The sequence below is a fragment of the Leptonychotes weddellii genome, chromosome 8 (assembly GCF_054177405.1).
Source record: "Leptonychotes weddellii isolate Sample4059 chromosome 8, ASM5417740v2, whole genome shotgun sequence".
Classification (NCBI taxonomy): domain Eukaryota; kingdom Metazoa; phylum Chordata; class Mammalia; order Carnivora; family Phocidae; genus Leptonychotes; species Leptonychotes weddellii.
The window spans coordinates 55560128-55584775 of NC_138376.1; the positions used below are offsets into that span (position 1 = coordinate 55560128).

The following is a 24648-nucleotide window of genomic DNA, read 5'->3' on the forward strand; positions in this document are numbered from 1 at the left end:
CTTTTGAAAATTATAAACTAAGGATATGCATTAGGGACCCTCTGTGGGTTGGCCCAACAACCCACAACAAACTAAACTGATTATGAAGTTTAACCAATAGCAATTTATCTTTAAAAGGCACAGATGGTAACAACTGAAAACCATGAAAAGCTCATGGTGGATAACAAATTATTCTTCTTGAAGATTATGGGATTTCCTACTACCAGGTGAGCACACGTTCAGTGTTTGCCAGCATTTGGTAGTAGCCAGACTCCCCTGGAAAATACCCTCTTAGTCTTTAAGAAAAATCTAATAACATGCTAATTTAAATTTACAAATGTCATATTTTAAAATAAATCCTCTAGTATATTACTAGTAAATTACTCTTAATCATAGTAGAAATTTAAGTCTGGGAGATTGTCATTTGCTCATAAAAACATAGAAATAACTGTTTTCTTCTGATTGCTGCCCATCAGGAGGTCCATATTGGGGAATCGCTACTTGAGAAGGATCTCCCGGATCATACTGTGGTATGAAGCTCCCTGACTCACAGAACTATAACCATGATTCATTAATTCACTTAGTAATTCAACAAAGATGGGTTGAATGCCCTACCATTGTCAGATAGTATATTAGATACTTAAAATAAAAAGGTTACAATGCTGTGTAAAAAGCACAATTTATGCTTTAAACACAGGCTGCTGAGGGACAGGGTAGGGATGTGACTGTAGGAAATAGTTCCCAATACCAGTCCTCTGCTGTCAGGGGTGCAGCCCATATGATTCCTTTTGGAGAACAAGAGAAGGATCCCTCTGCTATCTAGAGAACCAGTCCCAAACTGGGGTGCCTAGCTTGATGTTCTGACTGACAACTGGATTTCAGTCCCCATTCTTTCATTAGTCAAGTGCCCCAGCAAACTACAACCTGCACAACCACATACAATAGTCCTATGGGCTCTTCTTTTTCATCATTCAAGTTCCATTCAGCTCACATTCCTCCTCCCCAGAGATGCATTCTCTGACCAGCTTATTGAAAATAGTTTCCCGGGGCACCTGGGTGGCTCAGTCCTTAAGCGTCTGCCTTCAGCTCAGGTCATGATCCTAGGGTCCTGGGATCGAGCCCCGCATTGGGCTCCCTGCTCGGCGGGAAGCCTGCTTCTCTCTCTCCCACTTACCCTGCTTGTGTTCTCTCTCTGGCTGCCTCTCCCTGTCAAATAAATAAATAAAATCTTTAAAAAAAAAAAAAAGAAAATAGTTTCCCCAGCCATTCTCCATCATATCACCTTATTTATTTCTTCCACTGCACTTTTGCTATCTGAAATCATCTTATTCATTTATTTGTTTACTTGGATATTGTCTATCTCCCCACTTCTCCACAGGGCAAAAGCTCCTTAAAAGCAGGGTCAATGGCTGAACACCAGCCGCCTAAAAAAGTGCCTAACAAAGGAGGTGCTCAATCAACCTTTCATCAATGAGTGAATAAACAAAGGTTATCCAGATGAAGAATGGGGAAATAGTATGCCATGTAAAGGGAAAAATGCACACAAGTGCAAGAAACAGAACCTCATTCAGAATAGCACAGAGTCCATGTGAGAGCACAGAGTAGGAGGTGGGAAAATGTCAAGGGATGACTCCAAAGGAAGGTGGAGGTCAGATCGTCAAGCAGTTTGTATGCTATCCTAAGAAGTTGGGCTCCATCCTGAGGGTTATACAAAGTTCTGTAAGGACTTCAAGAATAGTAACAATATCAAATTTGTATTTTATAATATTCTGATGACAATATGGTTGTATGGATTACAGAAGAGGGAGACTAGAGGCAAGGAGATCAGTTAAAAGTATTGAGATTTTCCAACCCAAAAAAAGGACTAAACTGATATTAAAATTGTAATACAAGAAAAGGAGGTCTTAAGAATGATTAAGATGTAGAAGTATCTGGTTTTTGTGCCTGAATGTGAAGGATAAGATATAAAGAATTATATAAGATTATTCCTGCATTTTGACATGGGTGACCATGTGAATGATGGTACACTCCTTGACCATAATGGCCGCATCAGCATCACAATCTAGCCAATTGATCTAAGTGATACCATGTGGAATCTTAGAGAAATAGTTATGATGTACCAATTGCCCAATTTTTCCTCAAGACAACTTGAGCAGAGGGCAAAGCAATCTTTTCAAAAAACTCATCTCAGCTGATTCAGCATAGGCAAGATAAATCTCTAGGTCTTTTCTAGAATTATGACTTTTTTTTTAAGATTTTATTTATTTGAGAGAGAGCACGAGAGAGAAAGTGAGAGAACAAGCAAGCATGAGGAGAGGGAGGGCAGAGGGAGAGGGAGAAGCAGGCTCCCCGCTGAGCAGGGAGCTCAACAACACACAACAAGGAAAATGACAAAGACAACAATGACGAGACAACAAGGGGTTTGATCCCAGAACTGGGATCATTACCTGAGCTGAAGACAGACACTTAACCAACTGAGCCACCCAGGTGGCCCTAGAATTATGACTTTTTGAAATGTTGTCTTATAAGTCTCAATTTAATTCATCTTTGAAAAATAAGTATAGTTGTCTCACAAACTTGTGAGGGATGCAAATCAGGCTCTCAACCTCTTGGGAGGGAAATGTTTGTGAATAGGGCCATCAACTCACTTTATGGGATCAATGTTATGTATAGCTGTAGAAAAAAATTGTTATTGAAGTTACTAAATTACCAAGCTTGTCATTTGTATATTATTTAATAACATAAAGTTCTATACTTCTAATTATTATCCTTTGGCCTGCATATTTTCCATTTACCTCTCCAGTTCCACTCTCCACCATTCTCAATCCTGGGAGGCTGATCTTGAGGCATTGTAGTGACAAGCCCCTTCTAGCTTCAAGTTTGGTTTTGTTGATAGGAGGCACTCACAGGAGATTGGAGAATGAGGTATTAATTTCCTCCGGAGTCTTGGGTATTTGGCTTCATTCTTCTACTGAGGGCCACAGTCTCTTTAGGCAGCCCTCTCTGATAGATATAGTTACTTCTGAGGGTTCTGGGAACTACTCCCTACCTGCAAGTTAATGGGTAGTAAGAGGTACACACTCCTATACTCCAAATGCCCCCCCCATTACTAGCCCTAGGGAACGGCGGTGTCCCTTATTAGCTTCCCTTCCACACGTATATAATGTTAAGTTACCCCATTTGATTCATCCGGGTTTTTTGCTATAACCTAAGCAGATCATATAAGAGATGCCAATGTTAGGGCTCAGGATCATATCCCTTCTCTACACCTAACACATACTTTGTAAGACAAATCTGTAGCTTGTCCTATTATCATAGGACAAATCCACAAAGAAAGGAGTCACAGATAGTCATGGCTGAGAGTGGGTCAATAAAAAGCTGAAGAAAAAGGAGAATGACAGGCTTATAGCCACATGTACACATTGCTATGGGTGGGAAGCAGGAACAAGAACAAAAATGAAGCGGAAGAAGGAAGAGGGGAGGCAGAGTACTATTCCTCTTCTCCCTTAGACCAGACGTGAAGGGGTCTCATCTGTCCCCATTTTAAAGCTAGGCAGCAGGGAAGGGCCTTGCCTTGGATCCCAGGACAACAATCCTAAAGTCTAGCTCTCTACTTTTGTCATTTTGCACTGTAGGTTCTTTAGGTAGAAATTTTCTGGTTGATAAAAGAGAAAGACCACAAATACTGAAAGCTGAATGGGAATATTTAGGAGGAAAAAAAATGGACAACTCCTGATAGAGGACCAAATATGATGTCACACGGAGTAATTTGTGTAGAAAATTAATCTCTATGTAACTCAATCATGCCAATAATTTTCATTGGCTGAAAATATACATTATTTTTTTTGAAATCTGTCATTTCAAAGCTAACCCTCAGTGCTCAGGGTAGTAGTTCAGACAATATGCTCTAGAGGGAGATAATCTGGTTTGAGTCTAATTCTGCCACCTATCATCTTGGGCAAATTTCTTAATTTAGCTCTTTCTCAGTTTCCTTCCCTATAAAAGAGGGATAATAATAATAGTACCTATTCACAGGGTCATTGTCAGAATCACATGAATTATCATATCTAAAAGGCTAAGTTCTCAATAAATATTAGATACTATTAATAATAATCCTAAATTGGAACTTACTGTCAATTTGTATCTTTTCCTTCCAATAAGAATTAATTCTTCAAAGACAATGAGGAGGGAGGTGCATCTACGGATACTATGTAAACATAATCTCATTCTTGAAGTTGAAAATGTTTATCTTGTGGGCATGGATGAGTAGTTTCTACCCACAATAATATGCCTATTATTGTGTTTTTATATTTCCTAAGTTGTTCAAAGTACTTTCAAACATCCTCAGATTGATCAGATGAAATATTTCTTAAACAGTAGAGAGTGTTATTCTTTCTTTTTGATGTTTTCTCTTTTTTTCTTTTTAAAAATTTTATTTATCTATTTGAGAGAGAGACCGAGTGAGAGAGCAGAAGCAGGGAAAGGGGCAGAGGGAGAGGGAGAAGCAGGCTTCCCACTAAGCAGGAGCCCAATGCAGGACTCCATCCCAGGACCCTGGGACCTGAGCCGGAAGGCAGATGCTTAACCGACTAAGCCATTCAGGTGCCCCATTGATGTTGTTTTTAAAAAATCAGCCAGCTGAAAAAATTTACTGAACAATTTTCATGAGGAACAGAAAACGCCATGAGCCAGGGAAGTTTGTCACCTAAATATGTGGCCTTGGGCTCTTTCTTCCCAGTTGCCCCCTCACCTTCCCATACTCTAACCCAAAGAGATCTTTCTTATCCCATTCCTAAAGAATAAGTCACTCAGGTTCATCACACCTAATTATCTAGGCAACACTTGTGCATTATCACAAGTAACTCTCTCCCTCAGAAAATAAGGAAATGTGGTGGTGGGGGAGGAAGGGGAGCGTCCCTTGAGAAGCCAGAGAATGGGAGGATATTTTGAGGCAGGTGGGTTTTTAGGTCCCTGTAATCACAATGTGAGGGATCCTCCCACTTGCTTAAATAGAGAGGCTTCTCCTCTGTGGACTGCCCTTGTGGTCACACAGAACATGAGGAGAGGAGCTGAGAGCGTGAATCAGATTTCCTAAGACTATTCAAACAAGTGAAGACAGTCCACAAAGGTACAATATACCTCATTTTACTCTGTATATGCATTTATAGAGTGCTGGACAAAAGTTATATTTTAAGTTTATATATTATGCTTTTAAGCTTATACATTATAAGAGCTCACAATATAAAAACATACCCTTTTGTAAAGCCTTTTACTAAGATACTATTAAGTTAATTTGTCTCTTGGGTAAATTCATTTTCATAACCAAGATGTGTTTAAAGTAATATAGATATAAAATAAGTAACAAATTAACTTAAGTACATAAATCACTGATAGTACATTCCCATGCATTTATTTACTCAAAAAAATAACCCTCTCCCTCTTTAAAATGGCATTAGAATTTATTGCCATTGTACCTAGAGGTTTTTAAGAAGCTTTTAAATATAAACATACATGAAGTTTCACTAAATACTTTTTAAATTATTATGTTAACATTTATCTAACCAGTTGTGGAACAACTTTAAAGCTAATGCAAAAAATAAGAAGTCAAAACAATAAACAAAACTCCAAAATCCCAAGACTTAACTTTGTATTGATCCTGACTATTGTTAATCTAGAGAAAAGGAAATGTGAGTGCCCTTCTGTTGTGGAAAGAATATTTAGTTTTACAAGTAAACAGAAGTTGATCCATCACATGGAATTAAGAATCTGGGCAAATCAATGTAATGAACCCAAGATTTTCATCTCAGTTGAACTCAAGATTTTCATTGCTTTAAACACAGACAAAACATTATTAACAATCAATGTTACACAAAATTAAATCTACACAAATGAAAACCATACCATCTGCCCTTATGTTCAAATTTCTATAAAACAGGTCATGTGAATCTGAAATCATGCTATAAAAATTTGGTTTTGGCCAAGTAAAGTTCTTTTGTGAAAGACTCACACTACCCTCCAGCCCTACTGAGCGCTAAATGCAAGCTATTTATTTTGATACACTCTGCTGAACTCAGACAATGTTTTTTAGGCGTTTTGAAAAATTACTAAACTTGAACTTTTTACACAATTGTTTAACATAGTCCAAACTTTAATCCCATTCCCACTTTGAAATCGAACCTCCTATTTTCTTTATTATTCTTGTTATCACGGCCACACTGTTTCAGAACAAACACGGCTTTCTTTGGATCACTATGCATTCTAATTCATTTCCAACTTTTACAAGCCTTCCCCACATATGCAAAGAGATCTGCAGAAAATCCACGTAACACTGACAAATTTTGAAAATAATATTTTTACCTTAAATTAATTTTTGCTCACCCAGAAATTATTAATTAGAAGATACATTTACAGCACATGGAAAGGCTGTTCTGTTAAAAAGCCTTCAAAACACATTAGTACTACTGATGGCAGCAAGATACGCGATTTTTCCATTCTTATACAAACTCCCCAAGTTTCTGTAGGATGAGATTGCTTTTCCCTCCATAGAAAAACAGGAGCATGCCTCATACCACAACAAGGTGCATCTTGGCCAGTTCCAGTCAAGGATTCTGAGGTACCAAGGAAAGTCACAATAAGCTGGTCATTTTCAAGGGTTGTCACTGTCCACGCTCAGTAAAAGCTATAGCCGAGAGCTGAAAGGTTGTCGACTTTTTACAGCCCTTGTCAGATTAGTCAGGCTGTACAAATGTCCAAACCCAGCTTCTAAGATGCTCTTTGCAATAACACTTGGAAATGAGTTTACTGCCAAGTAAGCCTATTAACAAATGAAATGCACATGGACGAAAGTAACAACTAACGTTGCTTAAATCAAAACAGATCTTGACTTCCTTACCTTAATACTAGGAAGCATAGTAGCTTTTGTTTTTGTTTTTGTTTTTTATAAGGGGGTACTGAAGTTTGTTCAACAGCAGCAGGCCCTGCTCAGCCCCCTACTCCACAGGGAATTAACCGTCACATTCCAGCCCTGTCATCAGAACAATGAAAGGTGAATGTTGTGCAAAACAGCTTGGGACCACTAACTGATGATGTCATTCCTCCCTTATATGGTTCATTATTGTGCAGATTTACTTTGGTCTGTGAAAAGGGGTGGAGCTGCCCAGGACTGGAAGGGGAGGCAGATCTTGAGAAGCAAAGCAAGTGAAGGGAATTACACTCTCCACTGAGGAAAAGGCACTGGGGAGGAGGATGAAGTTGGGGAGGAAGAATGAGATAAAGAAAAGATATGCATAAAATGTCAAATGGGCCTCACTTCTGATTTTTCAAACTAGCTAAACTCTATACAGTTCTGTTCGGCACACACTGGAATTTAAATAGGGATCCCTCTAGAGCCTCATCTGTGATTCAGCCAACAGGAGGGGATTCATGGTCAACCAGAGTGTCGGTTAACTTACATGCATCTAAGTGAAAACCCTGTGGTGTGGGCTGCAGAATGCCAAGTAACCTTTAGTTTAAGGACCACTGTGTCTTAAAAAAAATTTTTTTACCTGAATTTATTTCTTCCCTAAAAGTGTTTTGAAATGGCAAAAAACTGCTGTCCACACAAACCAAATGGGTGAATAGAGTCAGCCAAATTTCAAGGAATGTCTATATCATCATTCATACAAATATTCTCAAAATCCTCTATCACCTTCAATTAGTTTCCCTTTTCTTTTTTTTCCTTGTTTCCTTCCTTCTTTTCTTCCTGAGTTTGTGAGTAATAATTCAGTCAAAAAACCATTAGGTAACAAAAGCTCCAGTATAATTTTTGCTAATATATATGCATAGAATTTGTATATCATTTATGTTAAAATGCCATTTTAATTATAGAATAAAAACATAGTATCAGGTAAATTAGTCAAATTAACTCTAACAGATTAACTTTAAAGTTAGCAGAATTAAATGTTCGGAGAGCATTTTTGAGTCCTCAGATATCTTTTATATTATACAAATATAAGCCATTATGTTATGGCATAGAAAAGAATATGAAGGAAAAATAAGCTAAAGATAATTGCTTTTCTATCTTTCTCATGTTCAGTCATGAAAAGCTTTATGAACATGTCTGTCTTTGATCTTATCTAAACTTAGAACAAGGATTAGTGCATGTTTCAGGGTTGCAGTTCCGAATAAAATGTTTTGATTATTGAGTTATTTTGGTAAAAATTCCATAAAACAACATTTATGGTTAAGGTAAAATTGCAGATATTGAACAGATTAATTGGTGGTTTGGGGTTTTTTTGTTTTTGGGGGGTGGTTTCCCAGCTATCTTAACATGATTGGGAAAACCCAAAATTGAAGAAGAAACCGCTGCCGCCATGTGTTGGGGCAAGGGGCTTCTCAGCGATCCAGAGACCCAAGACTGAATCTTGTCTTGGCACCTACTGGGTAGATAACCAAGAGGATGTTTTATAACTCTTCTGGCTTCAGTGGACTCAGCTGTCCAGTAGGGATAGGGATTTTAACCTGCAGGGTTGTTATGAGAATTAAACCAAGACAATATGAGTCAGGGCCACAGAGTGTGCACATACTGGCCCCACAATGAATACTTAATAATATGTCTACGCATGGTTTATTCATCTTGATAATGGTAGGCACTTTGCAAAACTACAAATTTATAGTTTAATTTTGACTATAAATTCATGCTTAAAAAAAGAGAATCAAGGGGTCAGGACTGATTATATAGTCAAGGGGCATCTTGCATCAGTCTGCTGCTGGTGATCTGAGCTTGAGGTATAGCAAATCACTATTTAGAGACAAAAAATAATAGCAAGAGGAAATGTTTTAGTTATATTTGAAAAATCTTTAAAACAAATACAATAAATGTCAATCACAGGTGTGTTTTTTTCTCTTCCCTGTTTAATACTACTACATAGCTACATTCAAGATCAACTTAAAGCCCTACTATTAAGACTCACTTAAAATAGCTGACATTTTAGGGGTCTCTGGGTGGCTCAATTGGTTAAGCATCTGCCTTTGGCTCAGGTCATGCTCAACAGGAAGCCTACTTCTCCCTCTCCCGCTCCCCCTGCTGTGCTCTCTCTCTCTCTCTGTCAAATAAATAAAATCTTTAAAAAAAGAGAGAGAAATGAGTTCCTAGAGGAAGGTCACTCTGCCTATTTCAAGGCTGTAAGTAGTAAGGAAATTTAATTTTTTCTTTTGCTTTTGTTTCCCACATCAACATGAGTGTGGTTGAAGATACGAGGGGTTTCCATCCTTGTATAAGTGAGACATAAGAACCTGATGAACCCAGAAGCCCGATGTCCTCAGGAGTGTTGCTCCAGACCCAGTCCTCCATCTGGTTCCTCAAACTTAGCAGAGGATTCCATCACCTGATTTAACCAGAAATGTAGTTGATCCTGTAGCTAGAATATTGCTGCATTTGCCTGATTGAATCTTTCATGCAGGGAACTTGTCAGCATGTCTACAGGCCAGGGGGCTGAAATTTTACTGAGCTTACAAGTAGTGCTTACTTGTATAACTGTATGTGTGGAGCAATTCATTTGGAGACTTGCTTTCATTGTGATATATCATTTGTCATGAGTTACCAATATCTTCCAGTAAGATCTGACTATTGGAAAAAAGCAAGCTAACTTGGCCCAATTTGCCACGCCATGGTAAGGAGTTGGATTTTATTCTGAAGCATCTGATTTATATGACTAATATTTAGAGAAGGAACTTGAGTGCAGGGAGAGCAAGAGTGGAAAGAAGATGTCTAAAGGATGCTATCGTGGTAGCCCAGACAAGCAATGGGATGGTGGCTTAGATAAGACTTTATCTTGGACTAGGGCAGTGGCAATGGTTCTGGGAAAAAATGGACAAATTCCAGATATAATTTGGAAGCAGAATCAATACAACTTACTGGTGGTTATGTTTGGAAGGTTAAGAGAAAGAGAAGGATTAGGATGATTGCTTGCATTTTAGTTTGAGTAATTAGATGGAAGTACTGTTAACGGAGATAAGCATATGAGGAATAGATTTTCAAGAAGTGACCAAGAGTTCCATTTTGGACACTTTAAGTTTGAGAAGCCTATTAAACATCCAAATGAGCTGGTCAAGTATGGACATTCACTCAATTATTATTTACTCAATGAATTAAATAAACATTTTTGTTTAAAGAGGATTAGTAATTTTCTTTTCTATGAATGACATTTATTCAAACGGAAGCTCTCCCTTTCTCAAACTTTTTAGCATGTGTTAACTGAAATGTATACTCCAACTTAATTTAATGCACACGGAAAGTATTATTGTGATTACGGGTCCATAGGCCAAGTCCTAAATCCACTGTGGGTGGGGATCTTCTAAGACAATCATAACTTCTTAGAGTCCTGGGTCCTAGAGACTGAGTATCCTGGTTCCCATCAACCAGCATCTGGTTGCCACTGAGCATCATGACCTGAGCAAGTGTCTCTTAAACTCAAATCTTCTCACAATTGCTCCTTATTCAAATTAATCAGGAAAAGAAGAGATAAAGAGAACATATTTCCTACACATTCTGAGAAAGATCTAGTTTAGCATATGGCAAGTGGGAAGTTTCTCAATGTGTGGGCGATTATTGGTCTTGCCAATTCAATGTGCTTTTATCTCAGGAGACATTTTTTGCTGCAGAGGAGGTTGTGCACAGAACTGTGAGAAGTGGATGCACTGGTGAGCTGGAGTGGGCAGACAAGGAGAAGTCATAGGATATGCTAAAAGCACTGCACTTTGCGTTCCTTAGTTGGAGGGTGGGAGTGGGGTGGGGGGAGAACATTCTTCCAGGATCTCTCCCTGGAGGTTTGGTAATGGTGTATTAAGTCTGGGTAGTAGTTCTGCACACAATTATGCCTCCTTCCTTGGGAGAAATATAATCTCAAACTTCTCAAATGTTACAGATTCCAGAAGTCAGACAAATCTGTGAGCTTTAGAGAACTGAGTAAATCAGAGAAGGATGGTAGGTGTAAATAAGTGGGTAAAGTAAGAATATTTCTGTAAGTAGAATACAGGATTTGCTGAAATTGTAACAAATGACAAAGACTAGGTAGACCAAAGCATTCCCCCCTTCTAAAAGCACACGGAATGCAGAGCAGCCATGATAGTCCACTATTTCCAGTTCCCTTCACATTTCAGATCAGATACATGTACTTCCTTGAGCATTTAAGAATAAAATAAATAGAAACTTCGATAGGAAGTAAACTTTTATAGGAAATTGAGAGTTATGCAGGAAATTTAAAGCAAATTCTTAAGGCACAGTGTTTCTGAACTTAAGAGGAATGAGTTGAGATTAAATAAAGTTGACCTCTAGTTTGTTTGCAGTTGAAGCTCACATTCAGCCCCTGAATAATTTGAATAGTTTCTTGGCTAAGAGTTCACATCCAAGAGCTGAATATGTTATGCATTGAGCATAAAAGACCCAACCTTTGATTAATCTTTTCTGTTCAAACTTTTCACCACCACAAAGTACTTTCCAAACACAAGCATTCTTGGAAAAAGAGTGCATACTCGCTCAAGGAGCCAGAAAGAAGCAATCTCCAAACACTGAAAACACCACCTTCCCAAGTTCCAACTCCCTCTCTGGAGTCCAGGATTTGTGATGCTAATCTGAGTACCTTCTTCCATCCTGGAAAAAAGGGAAAAATATCAAAGTGATGGAGTTGAATATTCACTGTGGTGTTAAGAGACAACATATTTTTCCAGCACTTTCGTTTCTTAACTCTTTCTTGGTGTACAAATTTGTACAAAAACAGCATTTGCCTGGTATTTAGCATGATGACAAATGGCTGCCAATTTCAGACAGCATTCCCAAGGGTTTTCATACCGGAAGAATAATCTCACTTACTACTTTGCAATACCCGATTTTGTCCATGATGCTATAATAAACCATCAGCTTAGTTAAAAATCCAGTCCAACTACTTTGGAATTTGGGGACCAAAAACTTCCAACCGTTTGTTAGAAATTTTCACTTTGAATCCAGTTGCTTTTGCAACCTAGATGCAGTCGTTTTTCTCTGGAAATTACACATCTCACTAATGATTCAATTAGTTCAAAAAAGATCTAAAAGAGATTTTGGTTTTGTGTTTCTAACATACAGAATGCCTATCAGACTTGGTCAATGGCCTGCCATTACAATTGCCTGGATTACAATTGATATCAGTGTCCTGAGAGATCAGAAAAAAAAAAAATATTTTTTTTTTTAATGTGTCACTATAGAGCACTTTTGCCACTTGGGTAGACTCTGAAGCTGTAAATACTGACTAAAAATTTGCCTGTTAAAGTACCACACTAGCTGGCCTATTTGTTATTTCCTAATGATCTTCACTGTCTGTTTCTTTTTTTTTTTTTAAGATTTTACTTAATTTTTTGGGAGAGAGAGTGTGAAAGAGACAAGGGTGAAGGGAGAGGGGGAGGGACAGAGGGAAGCACTACCAGGGGCTCCCTCCAGGGACCCTGAGCTGAAGGCAGATGCTTAACCAACTGAGCCACCCAGGTGCCCCGTAATTTTCTTAAAACTTTCCATCTGCCTGTACTTCCTGAGGGCTCTCTGATTAATACTGAAAATAGGCACACATTTTATTTGTATATATATGCTATATTACAATCAACTTTTTTTAATCCAAAAGTTATAAGGTAAATCTGCATTAGACTTTCTAGAGAAATGAATTTGTATCTGTACTTCGTTTCATAACCCACAATAACTTCCGCATGCAAAATACATGCATTTAAATCCTTTAATTTGGTACACTGGTACACTTCAGATTAGCTTTTTTTCTCATTCAAAGCAGTTCGCTTTATGCAGCTGTTGGGAAAAGAAAATAATTATTCCCCAGGCTATTCTATAAGTCAGTCCAAATTGGGTTTAAACTTTTATTCTTTTCAAGATATAAAATGTGTTTTTTCATTTTTAATTTACTGAATTTTTGAATATGCAAAGTTCTAGAAATATAGGAGTAAATTTATGACCTCAGCAAAGGTACTACAGCAGTTTTTCTTCCATAGGATGCCTATGTTACCACATATTTTACCTCTCATAAAATTTTATATAGTTAAAAATCATAATACTACTTTTTTTGTAGAAAGTCATCATTTTCCAGCTATGTATTTCATAGTTATATTTTACTCCCCAAATATAATTTTTTTTTATCACATAAGATTTATCTGTCCTTTGGAAACTTAAAAAAACAAATGCTAAATCTTCCCTCAACATAAACCACACTGTGATATTATTGGTTCTCCTAAAATGGCAGAAACCAGATGAGGCCAGAGAGAAATGACCCTGATTAAAATAAGATAAGTTTTCAGAGTGCCTGGGTGGCTCTGTCGGTTAAGCGTCTACCTTAGGCTCAGGTCATGTTCCCAGGGTTCTGGGATCAAGCCCCGCGTTGGGCTCCCTGCTCAGCAGGGTTCTGCTCCTCCCTCTGCCAGTCCCCGCTGCTGGTGTGCCTCTCTCTCAAATAGATAAATAAAATTAAAAAAAAATAATAAGGTCAGTTTTCTTCCATGTTTATGAAAGATTATCAATACTATACATAAAAGTGAATAAGCATTACTAAGGGTCCCAACTTTTTCCAACTAATTTTGGAATGCCATCCTTAACATATTTTAAATTTCCATATCTACTATATTCCATTACCAGAATTTCTATCCTCTCCACTGACCTACCTATTATTATACCAAAACAATACTATTTTACTTACTATAATTTTAAAATGAGTTTTTGTTTCTAGAAGGAAACTTTTCTACTATTTTTCACTTTCAAAATTTGACTATTCTTGCTTGTGTATTTTTTATACGAACTTCAGAATCACTTCATTTTGTTCCCATACCTTAAGAAAAATCCTGATGATATCTTTATTGGGATCACATTAAACTCATGGATTAAAATAAGGTGACATCTTTATGATGTTGAGTCCCCAGTTCTAGAATATGATAAAGTCTTTCCATTGGTCCCAGTCTTTTTCATATCTCCAGGTAGCATTTAAAATTTTTCTTTATGTGGATCTTTCACATTCTTAAGTTCATTTCTGGATAGTTTATATTTAATGCAGCTTATTTTCTCATTTGGAAATAGGAAAACTATTGATTTTTGACTCTTGATTCTATGTAGTTTTATACTTTGCCACCTCACCTTTACTGAATTCTCTAATTGTTTGCAGGTTTTTAGTTTTCCTCAATCTACCTACAGTCTAAATACAAAACAACTATCCCCACCCAAACAATAGAAGAGTTTACTTTCCCAGTGCTTTGCATTGTTCTCAAAGTATCTTAGTTGGATAAAATGTACATTGTGATTTAGTGAAACTTGCATAAGTTTCCTCTCAGTGTTCAATACACAGGTGAGCAGAAAAAATATTCACTTTTAGGTATTATGTGTTATGCTTTGTGGTAAGGGCTTTATATTCATTATCTCACTAACTTAAGCAACTCTATGACATAGGTACTCAGTTATACCCACTCTGTAGATGAAGAAACCAAGAATCATGGAGCATCTGGGTGGCTCAGTCGGTTAAGCATCTGCCTTCGGCTCAGGTCATAATCCCAGGGTCCTGGGATCGAGTCCCACAACGGGCTCTCTGCTCTGCGGGGAGCCTGCTTCTCCCTATGCCTCTCTCTCTCTCATGAATAAATAAATAAATAATAAAAATCTTTAAAAAAAAGAAAGAGAAAAGAAAGAAACCAAGAATCAGAGGGTCAGTTAACCTGTCCAAGCTTACAGACCAGGAAGTGGCAGAGTCAGAATTTAAAATCAGAGCTAGTTGGCTCCAAATGAAATGCATGAGACTGAGAAAACAACTGTCTCTAGGTTCTAGATTTTGAGGCGCTCTGGCACCCTGCAGCTAGAGTAACCCAGGGAGGAGTTAACCATAGTTGAAGAGGTTAGACTTAGCTCAGATGATCCCCCAAAGGTCACAAACCACTTGTACTCTGGAACCAACCACAATGCCACATGATTTCTCCTTAGCACACATATGGATTCTTTTTCTAATAAAGGGGGTACTAATTGCAGGCCTCAAACTTATATGCACAAGAAATCAATTATCTTCATTTTTCTGTATCTCTTATAATTTCCATTATGGGTTCCCATTATACTTTATCTTGGTTCATTCTGTATAAGCTCAGTCAAGTCTGGTTTCCCTTAATACATTTAAAGATTCCTCAGTCAAGTCACGGTCTCCTGAGTTAGTTCTAGGGCTTCAGAACCCCATTTCTGGAGTTGAAATTAAGTTCTGCGACCATCAAGAAGGTGGGCAAAAGGTCAGCTAGTCATTATTCTTCCGTACTGGCGTTCTTGGAGATGCATCCTGTGGTCTCTTGTCTCAGGTGTCGATCTGCTCAGATTGCTCATCTAAATGAGTCACAGTTCTATCCTCATGGCCAGCCATGCTTCATTTAGTCACATGGCCTTTCAGGGACATGGGGAAAATCTAGATATTCTTTTAGGGTTACATAGGGATACCCATTATTACTCCATTTCTCCTGAATTATTTTTCAGAGGGAGAGCCACAAGTTTTGCCATGCTTTTTGCTATGAACTGAATTGTGTCCCCCCCCAATTCATACATTGAAGTCCTAACCCCCAAAGTGACTATATTTGGAGATGCAGCTTTTGGGAGGTAATTATGATTAATAAGTCATAAGGGTAAGGTTCTAATACAATAGGATTAGAGTCCCTGTAAGATCTCTCTCTTTCCATGTACCTGTACAGAGGAAAGGCCACGTGAACATACAGTGAGAAGGTGGCCATCTACAAGCCAGGAAGGGAGACCTCACCAGAACCCAACCATTCTGGCACCCTGATCTCAGACTTCCAGGCTCCCAAACTGTGAAAAATAGATTTCCTGTTGTTTAGGCCACCTAGTCTATTAGTTATGACAGCCCAAGCAAACTAAGACACTTGGACTCCAACTAGTCATCTCTTTACTCTCAAATTCTCCATACCACATCTATCTACAGTTTCTATTACTCTTCACCTTCCCCCTCTCCACCCTCTACTCCCCAAAAAAGCTCAGAACTGAGCCTCTTCTTTTGCATTATCTCCTCCCACAAATAACATAGATGGCTCTTGCTTTCTTGCTTCTCCAAGCATCTTATCTAACAGAAAAGAAGAGGGGTGATAAAAACTGGATCCACTATATTACATATTCTTTCTAAAGCTATACCTAGATCTTTGCTTCTGAAATCCAAAGACAAGATATTGACTTCTCACTTTCAGCAGCGGCAACTTTACCTCGAGGCAGTCGTTGCTCTTAGCTGGCTGTTCAAATAAGAACAGGACACAGGATAACAGAAAATATTAGGTTAAAAAATCGAATTATTATCATACTGTAGTAAGTTTTTATATCTGAGCATAGGCAAATGAAAATGTCCAAGCTGTAACAATATTATAATTGAATTACTCAATCTTTGAGGTTGTGAGGGACAGGCTCACCCATACTACCTAAGATGATGGGAGTTATTAGTAAGAATACCCCAGAGTAAATTAATGCAGAAAACTGTCCCCACAACCAATCATGCCTAGAATGAAGTGGAATATTATACGTCCTTTTGTGGCATACACCTAAATTTCTAGCAACTCCACAGCAATGAGTGTGACCCAATGCTTGTCATCCTTTCAAAAGCAGGTGTCCACTGAAACCCCAGTCCTATGATGTGGCTATGCTTTACTCTTAGAATTTCTCTGTCTCTGCTGGTTTTTTTCTTGGCTTCCGTTGTCTTTATGTCCTTCTGTTTCATATGCCCCCAAGAAAGTGTCTCAACGGGTTAGTCGGGCCTCATCAAACAGAGCCCACTATTTGGCAGTGTTCTCATGCCAGGCTACCTTCTAGGCCTCAGCCTCCCTAATGTCTAGGCTATCAAATGTTGCAAACTAGCCACATTAGAGAATAAATACCCAAGAGGTGAATTTTGCTCACTGCACATTGTTTTATAAATTTGAGTCAACATTGAAAAATAGAAGATTTTACTAAAATCAGAGTTGTCTTTTCCTAAAAAATCAGAATTGGCAACAATGTGGCAACAGAATCCACAACCTAAAATCAAGTCAAGCACCCAGAGCTGAACTGTGACTTTCCCTGATAGTCAGAGCTTGCTATCTCCAGCCTAGCAGCCCCCACCACTCATGCAGTGTGTGCTGAAGGGCTGGATCTGCTTCTTTCAGTTATTGCCTGGCACTGAAGGTGTTTGAGTTTGAGACCTTTGTGACCTCTGTCCAGGACAGTTGATTCTGGTCTACATGGCCGTGACCAGCATTGAGGAGTCATATGACAGAAAAGAAAGAATGATGGTTATGTGAAAGGAGTTGCCTCTATTTCTCTCAGAAGAGGCCTCTTCAGTGAATCAGGTAGTTTCAGGAACTGTCTAGCAATTGCCTGAAAGCTTTCTGAAAGAGAACAGCTCAGTGATCAGTTCAGATGTAGAGACTCTGACAACCTGATCAACTCCCATTACTGGGCTCTCACTCTTTATCTCTCATATTTAAATTCCAAATACTATCCTCCATTCTTACTTCTCCTAGGACTTTTCCAGAATAAGGGATATAAAATACCAGGACTGAGGCATTCTTGTGTGTTAAAAATTGTGAAACAGTAAAGTGTGTTTCTTGTGTATTGTTTCTCAAGCCCTCCCTTTGAATGCTTTTCCTTTTTAGTGGCCAGTTTTCTAGTGGCCACCCCTTTCTATAATATTAGAATCCTTCCTGGGGCACCTGGCTGGCTCAGTAGGTATGAGCCCCACATTGGGTGTAGAGATTACTTAAAAAAATATATATATCTTTAAAATATATATATATGTATATTAACATTCAGATTTGAATATAATCTAATAGGCTCCAAGGTTGTGAAGTACAAAGCCACCCAGGTACCAGCACTACAAGATCCTAAATCATCAAATATGATTTTGTGGTATATTTAGAAATGTCTAAAGGAAAGTAAAACGCATTTGAGAATATTTTCCATAACAATAAAATAAGTTAATTTATATCATAACCTTTGATTAATCAGAAAATTTTGTTGATCAGATAATCCATTTTCCTAGGCATGTCTGTTAAAGTTATATTACTAAGACTGAAAAGTCTTAGATCAGAGGCTGCTATCTCATTGACCTTGAGAATGAGGGTGCTATGAAGTTTGGGAAGATCACATCCATCTAAGACCCAGCATTTTTGTACAGTGGGATCTGGTGAAATGAACCCCAAGGACATTTTTAATGGGCCCAGTCATATTTAATCTAGGGAGTGCCTACTTCAGGATGAGTGACATGCTCCTACTTCTACAGGGATGAAAGCAGATATGTTACTATCCTGGGTCCATTAAGAGGATCAACTCTTCTTCTAACTCCAAACTTCCAACCCTAGGAGACTATCTTTTTGAGTCATCAATTGCCTGGTCCCTTTAAGATGTAACATCACTTCCTTTACACTATCCTGACTTATCCCATCCTCCAACACGGATACCCAGCTGTGAGCTAGGAGTAACACTACAGCACCCCAGCCCCTTTCATTTCAATCACATTTGCCTGTAGGAAAAGTGGGATTTGCATAATGCAAGAGTAAGAGGAATTGGAAGGAGGAGTTCGATCCTGGCATTCTTTCAGAAAATCAACTGTAAAACCTATTCCCTCTGTGAATGAGTCTCTGAATTATAATTCCTCTCCTTTCTTAAAAACTGTCTATTCCCAGCAATTTTCTTGGCCAGTAGAATACTGATAGTAATATCTCACGACCAAGTTAAGGTCTGTTACTCAAATTCTGAATCTGCAACAGAATGGATGTACAGTCCACAAAGTCACTGGCCAACTTTCCAAGTCATCTTTTCCCCCTCCATGCACTGGGGAAATGAAGCATTCACTTTGATCAGAAGAAGGTAAGGACTTTGAAGTAGAAAAGATTATTATATTTTACTGTAAACTCAGTTCAAACATTGATTCTTCCAATTAACTATCGGTAGTAACCTTGGTAGAAGGAACTTACCCTGTCTGCTTCCCCATGTGCCAAACAGGGATAGTAATTATGCATCATATAGTTTTGCAAAGATTAAACAGGATGTATATTTGTCCAGCATACCAGGGAAGTCAATAAAAGCGAACTCTGCTATCCAATAGCATCTAGCAGAGTGCTAAGCACAGAGAAGGAGGCTCAGTTGTTTTTTGCTAATATGTTCCGTCAATTGATTACTTTCTGCTTGATAAGACTTGATCTTTTTACACACCATTGCAATCTTTTCCTACAAAGTGCTTTATTATGACTCTCCAAGCTACCAGTGAGAAAAGTCTATTTTATTGCCATATTCTAAAGATAAGTCATCTGACTCTAAAAATAAAAGACTTAACGTGTGTGATGCCGGGGAACGACGTGTGAATTTTTTCCTATAAAGTGGGCTAGATTATTTCCCAGGATTCCAGGTGACTAGAGAAACTTTTTGAAGACTCGCTCTGACCGGTCATTTCCCAGCATAGGAGAGTGTAGAGTGCAGCCTGTCCCACCAGCCACCGGGCAAAGCCATTCCCCTTCATGTTGACCAAAATAGGGCTCGAAAACTTCCCTTCCATTCAAGCCCCTGCTCCTGCATTCTCTGCTTCGTAAGTTAAGAGATTTCTCTTGAGATGCTGATTTGTACTTTAAAAAAAATGAACTTATGCTTGGAAAGCTTGCTGCAATATTATATGATGATGTAATTATTTATGTAGTCACGGCTGAGCCTATAGAAGCCAAAAGCTTTAAAATCTATATCTACAGTTATAGATTTAGACAGTACTCCTCCACGTCATTTACACACACACACACACCCCCCTCAAATATTTCTTTAAGTTTCAGACCACTTTTGATGTAACTGTATTCTCTCTATTTTGACATTCTTGAAGCAGCCCTAGTGAAGCTTAAGATTAAAATCACAAGTCTTACAGTTCAGACAGAGAATAAAGTATAAACGCTGAAGGTGATCTCATGTGCTCAGAATTAAGCCTTTAAAGGTCAAGCTGACTTAAAATATGGACCAAACAATATAGCATTTAGAAAAGGAGCTTTCTTTACCCAGTCTTAACTAATGCAATGAAGTATATTTTCATCTTTATTATTAACAATGCTAGTTCAGCAATGCATTTTTTTCATGCTATTTTCCTCTTTTTAATTTGGGAATATGACTCTTTGTAAAAATAAATATGCAGTAAATGATGGCAATAAATTATGATCACAGTTTGTTGACTTAGAATAAAGGAAGCCCAGAACAATGTATTGCCCATTTTAGGATTAGAGTTAGCAGAATTTTTATATAAGATGAACTTAACAACTCCTGAAAAGTTAAAAATAATTTCTGCTTCTATTATTTTTACATTAGCAGGGTCTAGGTCAGTGGCAATAACAAGGAGGCAGCTTGGAGGGGGGCTTTATTTAGCCCCCTCATAACCATCATCAGCCTCCCATCATAGCTACCCCAAACAGAATCCAACCAAAGTAGAGCACTGTGTATGCTATTCAAACTGAGCTCCAAACAAGTCCCCAGGCTGCTTCTTCCAATAGATGCTATCTCAAAGCTTCTCCTATCTTGAGAGTCTAGAGACACCCCTCATCTGAATATCTCTGTTTATATCCTCCCAATAACCATCATTCTGCCTTTTAAGAGTTTACGTCATAGTTTGGCCATAAGAGCCTGGAGGTGGGGAGCCCACACACAGAGAGGGAAAACAAAAAAACAAGCCATTTTGAGGAAGGGACTCATTTGTACAAAAGTGCCAGACCACTGTGTACTGTGATCTGAGTTGAGCTAGATAATTTTTCTGGGCCTCAATTCCTCCACCCATAGAATGAAGGACTTAAAGGGGCTGATCTCATAAGTCCTTTGCAGGGCTCCAAGCCTCGGATTCCTGGTCTCATCGAATATCTCAATTTGGATTGCTTATCAACACCTGCTACTGATCCTGCATACCTGGGTCCCTTTTGTTATCTTTAACCATTTTTCCGCAGGAAATGAAAAACTCAAGCAGGATAATTACAGAGAATCAAGCCAAGATGCTACCCCATGGAGAAAGTCCCCTTAGCTCGGCACCCCTCCCATCACCCCACCACCACCAAATGAAAAGCTGTCTGGGGTGGAAACCTCCTGCAGAGTTGCATGGTCAGTGGGAGAAGCTGAGTAAGATCATATGAAGCAAACCACTCGGCTTATCTCTAGTCTCCCTTTCTTCCTTCCTTTACTCATGCTCACAGTAGAAACAAAGGGAAATGTTTTAAAGTTCCTGGCTTCTCCTCCCCTACAAAAGGGACTTTTCTGGAGAAGGGGAAGGGAGGGCAAAACAAAGAAGGAAACAATGACTTAGAACAGTCTACAGGAGGACTCCCACTCGTGCTCGGAAATGCTGGTTGCCTATTAGGTGCAGCCCCACATCCCCGGCAGGTGCTGCGGCTCCCAGAACCCTGGCTGAGGCCCAAGGGACCCGGACTTTGTGGGGAGGGGCTCCTGGGTGACTTGGCCACGGGAAAGCAAGCCTCGGGGTCAGCAAACTGCCAGTCCCCATAAGTAGATCTAATTATGACTGCTTACTTCAAAAAGAGGATTTAACCCAAAGCAGATTTAGCAGGGCAGTTTCCAAAGGGCAGCAGGAATCCCGGGCCTGACCTTTGAGAAAATCCTATAGGCTTCACTGCCTCCGGGAACTCGGCAAGCCAGTCACCGTAGACTCCTCAGATCGCAGAGAAATTCAGGGATGCCAACTTGAGTTATCAGGGTCCTAGCGGGGGTGTTTAATTTAGCATCATGGGTGTCTGGCAGGGCATGCCCACAGCAGCGTGTGCACTGGTGGTCAGTCAGAGGATTGTTCTGGGGGAAAACACTGACAGTTAAAAATATAAAGTACTCAAGTATGACCTGTTAAGTCAAAAATATTATTTAAAAACCTTAAGGTGGTTTGATATGTAAGTAAGCATCAAAGATTTCTTAGTGAATTCTTATCTAATACAGGAAAGTTTGCTGATGTATCCCAGTAGTGCTGCTGATCAAAGTATCAAAAGTATCTTAAGGGGCGCCTGGGTGGCTCAGTTGGTTAAGCGACTGCCTTCGGCTCAGGTCATGATCCTGGAGTCCCGGGATCGAGTCCCCGCATCAGGCTCCCTGCTCAGCGGGGAGTCTGCTTCTCCCTCTGACCCTCCTCCCTCTCATGTGCTCTCTCTCTCCTCTCATCCTCTCTCTCAAATAAATAAATAAAATCTTTAAAAAAAAAAAGTATCTTAAGATACTTTTTTTTTTTTAATTTTTGCTTTGATTTTAAAAACCTAGGTAGCACTTTGCTCAGGGGAAGTGGTTGCTGGAGTTGTTTTAGTAAAATGAGACAACTCCAAAAGGGTACAGAGGATTGAAATTGTTCATGTAGAGTTGATCAACATGAAGTTAGTAAATAAACACATCTGGGATAAGCTGATTGTAGAGTATAAAAGTACTTTGTGAACTATAAAGCTCTCCATCGTGTGTTATTATTTCAATTACTCTCACAGAACACGAAAATCAGGAAGACAAAAAAGAAAGGAAAAGAAACAGTCTGGATAAGTACAGTCTCTCCATCCACACACTTCATTCAACTGATGAATCACTGAACTCTACCTCTGAAACATAATACACTATATGTTAATTAGTTGAATTTAAATAACATTTAAAAATAAATAAAAATAAATAAACCAACAACCCTGTAAGTGAATTGGTGCCACCTCAAGCATTCAGCTTACGGGGGAAACTGTAGAAAAGTCAGGTGTGTCTGGTTCTAAATCAAATCATTTACAACGTGACCGGAAAACAATTCACACAGGTGTTCTTTAAAATTATTTGATTTCAGATCTTTTAAGAAGTCACTATCAAACAAGCTCCTACTCTTTCACCTGACCACATTCCAACACAGAACCCCTACCCAGAGGGCTGTTGTAGACATGCATAATTTACACTGTCATTAAAACCTTGTTTGCAAGATCCATGCTTGAGGTTGGAAAGTTCACAGAGACTGAGGGAGTGGAGTTTATTCTCAGAGCTTGGTTACCCCAAAAATGTCAAATTAGGCCATCTGTTTGTTCAAACACGAAGCTGATAAACCTTAGCTTACAGGAGCAGAAGACAGGCTTAAAGGAATGGAGAGTATCATACATTACGCTCCAGCAAAGAAAATTTTGTTCTCTTTTCCATTTCTCCTTCCCCAAGGGATGTGCCAAGTCCAACAATAAGTAAAAATTACCAATAATTTTTTAAACATTTAACAAAAACCTGTGTTGCTTCATGCGTTTATTTACTCTTACTGTGACAGCTTTTTCTTATAAGCAAACTAATCTGGGAAAACCATCTCTCTTTCTCGTAACTAAATATATGATAAAGCTGGGATTAGGAAAGCTGTCTCCAAGTGGCTCTTAATTTGCAAGTCCTAAACACAGAAGCAGACACGCTTGGTAACTCAAAGCATCAGGATTAGATGTCACCGGTTTCAAAGATTGTGGAATTCACAGACATAACCATTCAGCGGAGGAAAGAAAAGGGAGAGAATAAGCTAAAAAGGAGATGCTGAGCAAAACTGGAGAGTATAGAAGAGTTCATCACAAAACTTTTCAAGTTGGAGTCTCGACTTCAAACGTGGTGATCCCGGGGTCTAAAAGAACTACCTGCCAGGACAGATATCAATGCTCAACATGCGGAGGTTTTATTTGGGGTTGTTTTTGTTATTTTTTTTTACACTGAGTTTTAAGAGTTATGCAACCCTTAGAAAGCAGGTAGTTCTAGTCATTAAGTAATTTATACACAACCAAATATTAAGATTTTCTGTTGTGGTATTAGGAATGAACAGGATTCATTTTAAATGGTTAAGCTTACCAATTTTTCAACCACTTATTCAGAAAGTAAAAGTAGGTTATTTTCCATAGAAGGAAACTAGTAGAGAGGCTTTTCGAATGTAGGTGCTTCATTGATCATATATTAGCTCCCCAGGTTTGTTTCCACCTATATGGCTTTATGGCTTTCAACGTCCTAGAGGGAAATCAGGGGTCCCAGCCCATGCACCCCCAAACCTATTCACATGGATGATTGTCTCACTTTCTACAAGCCATTCAGGTCACAAACCACTTGGAACTTGAAGTCAGAACCTGGGCACCCGTCTGTGGCATCACCGGGCTGAAGTCGGCTCCCGGACCAGAGGGACAGAGACTAACGGACGGCAGGGATCTCCCTGCAGCCGGGGGCACGCGTGCACATTACCTCTCCCGCTCCTGCTCCAGCAGGTTGGTGAAGTCGTCGCTCTTGTTCATGTAGTCAGTGTGTTTGTGCTTCTCGCTCTCTAACTCGTACACCGTGCGCCGGTGACATTTCTCTGCCAGCAGCAACTGCTCTAGCATGCGCCGGTACGTCTCCTTCTGTTTTTCCTCAAGTCTGTCCAGCTGCGTAAACCAACGTGGGAAAGAGCTCACTATTTCATTTGATTTGCATAGGACTCAAAATAGTGTATTGGTCTACCGATTTATTATCTGAAGGAGAGAACATTGAGTCTGGTGTCCTCTGCCATTTTCCCTATTCCATCATTTTGTCTAGGCCAACTGGTTCTCCAAACTAGCCGTAAAAGGCTGCAGTAACTTCTGGCCTCCTGGACCTTCTGCCGCGAGCAGATGTATGGTTCCTCAACTTTTGAGAGAACAAACTCTTTCGCTATTTCC

At 39.0% G+C, this 24648-nt stretch overlaps 1 protein-coding gene across 4 annotated transcripts in view; it reads right to left on the minus strand.

Annotated features, from left to right (window-relative positions):
- Positions 1 to 24648, minus strand: part of FILIP1 (filamin A interacting protein 1) — a 171724-nt gene that overhangs the window by 35014 nt on the left and 112062 nt on the right. For all 4 annotated transcript variants that reach the window (XM_081828557.1, XM_031024241.2, XM_081828558.1 and 1 more), the window contains exon 4: positions 24197 to 24375. In XM_081828557.1, coding sequence (XP_081684683.1) covers positions 24197 to 24375 — 179 coding nt within the window. The remainder of the gene's footprint in view (positions 1 to 24196; positions 24376 to 24648) is intronic.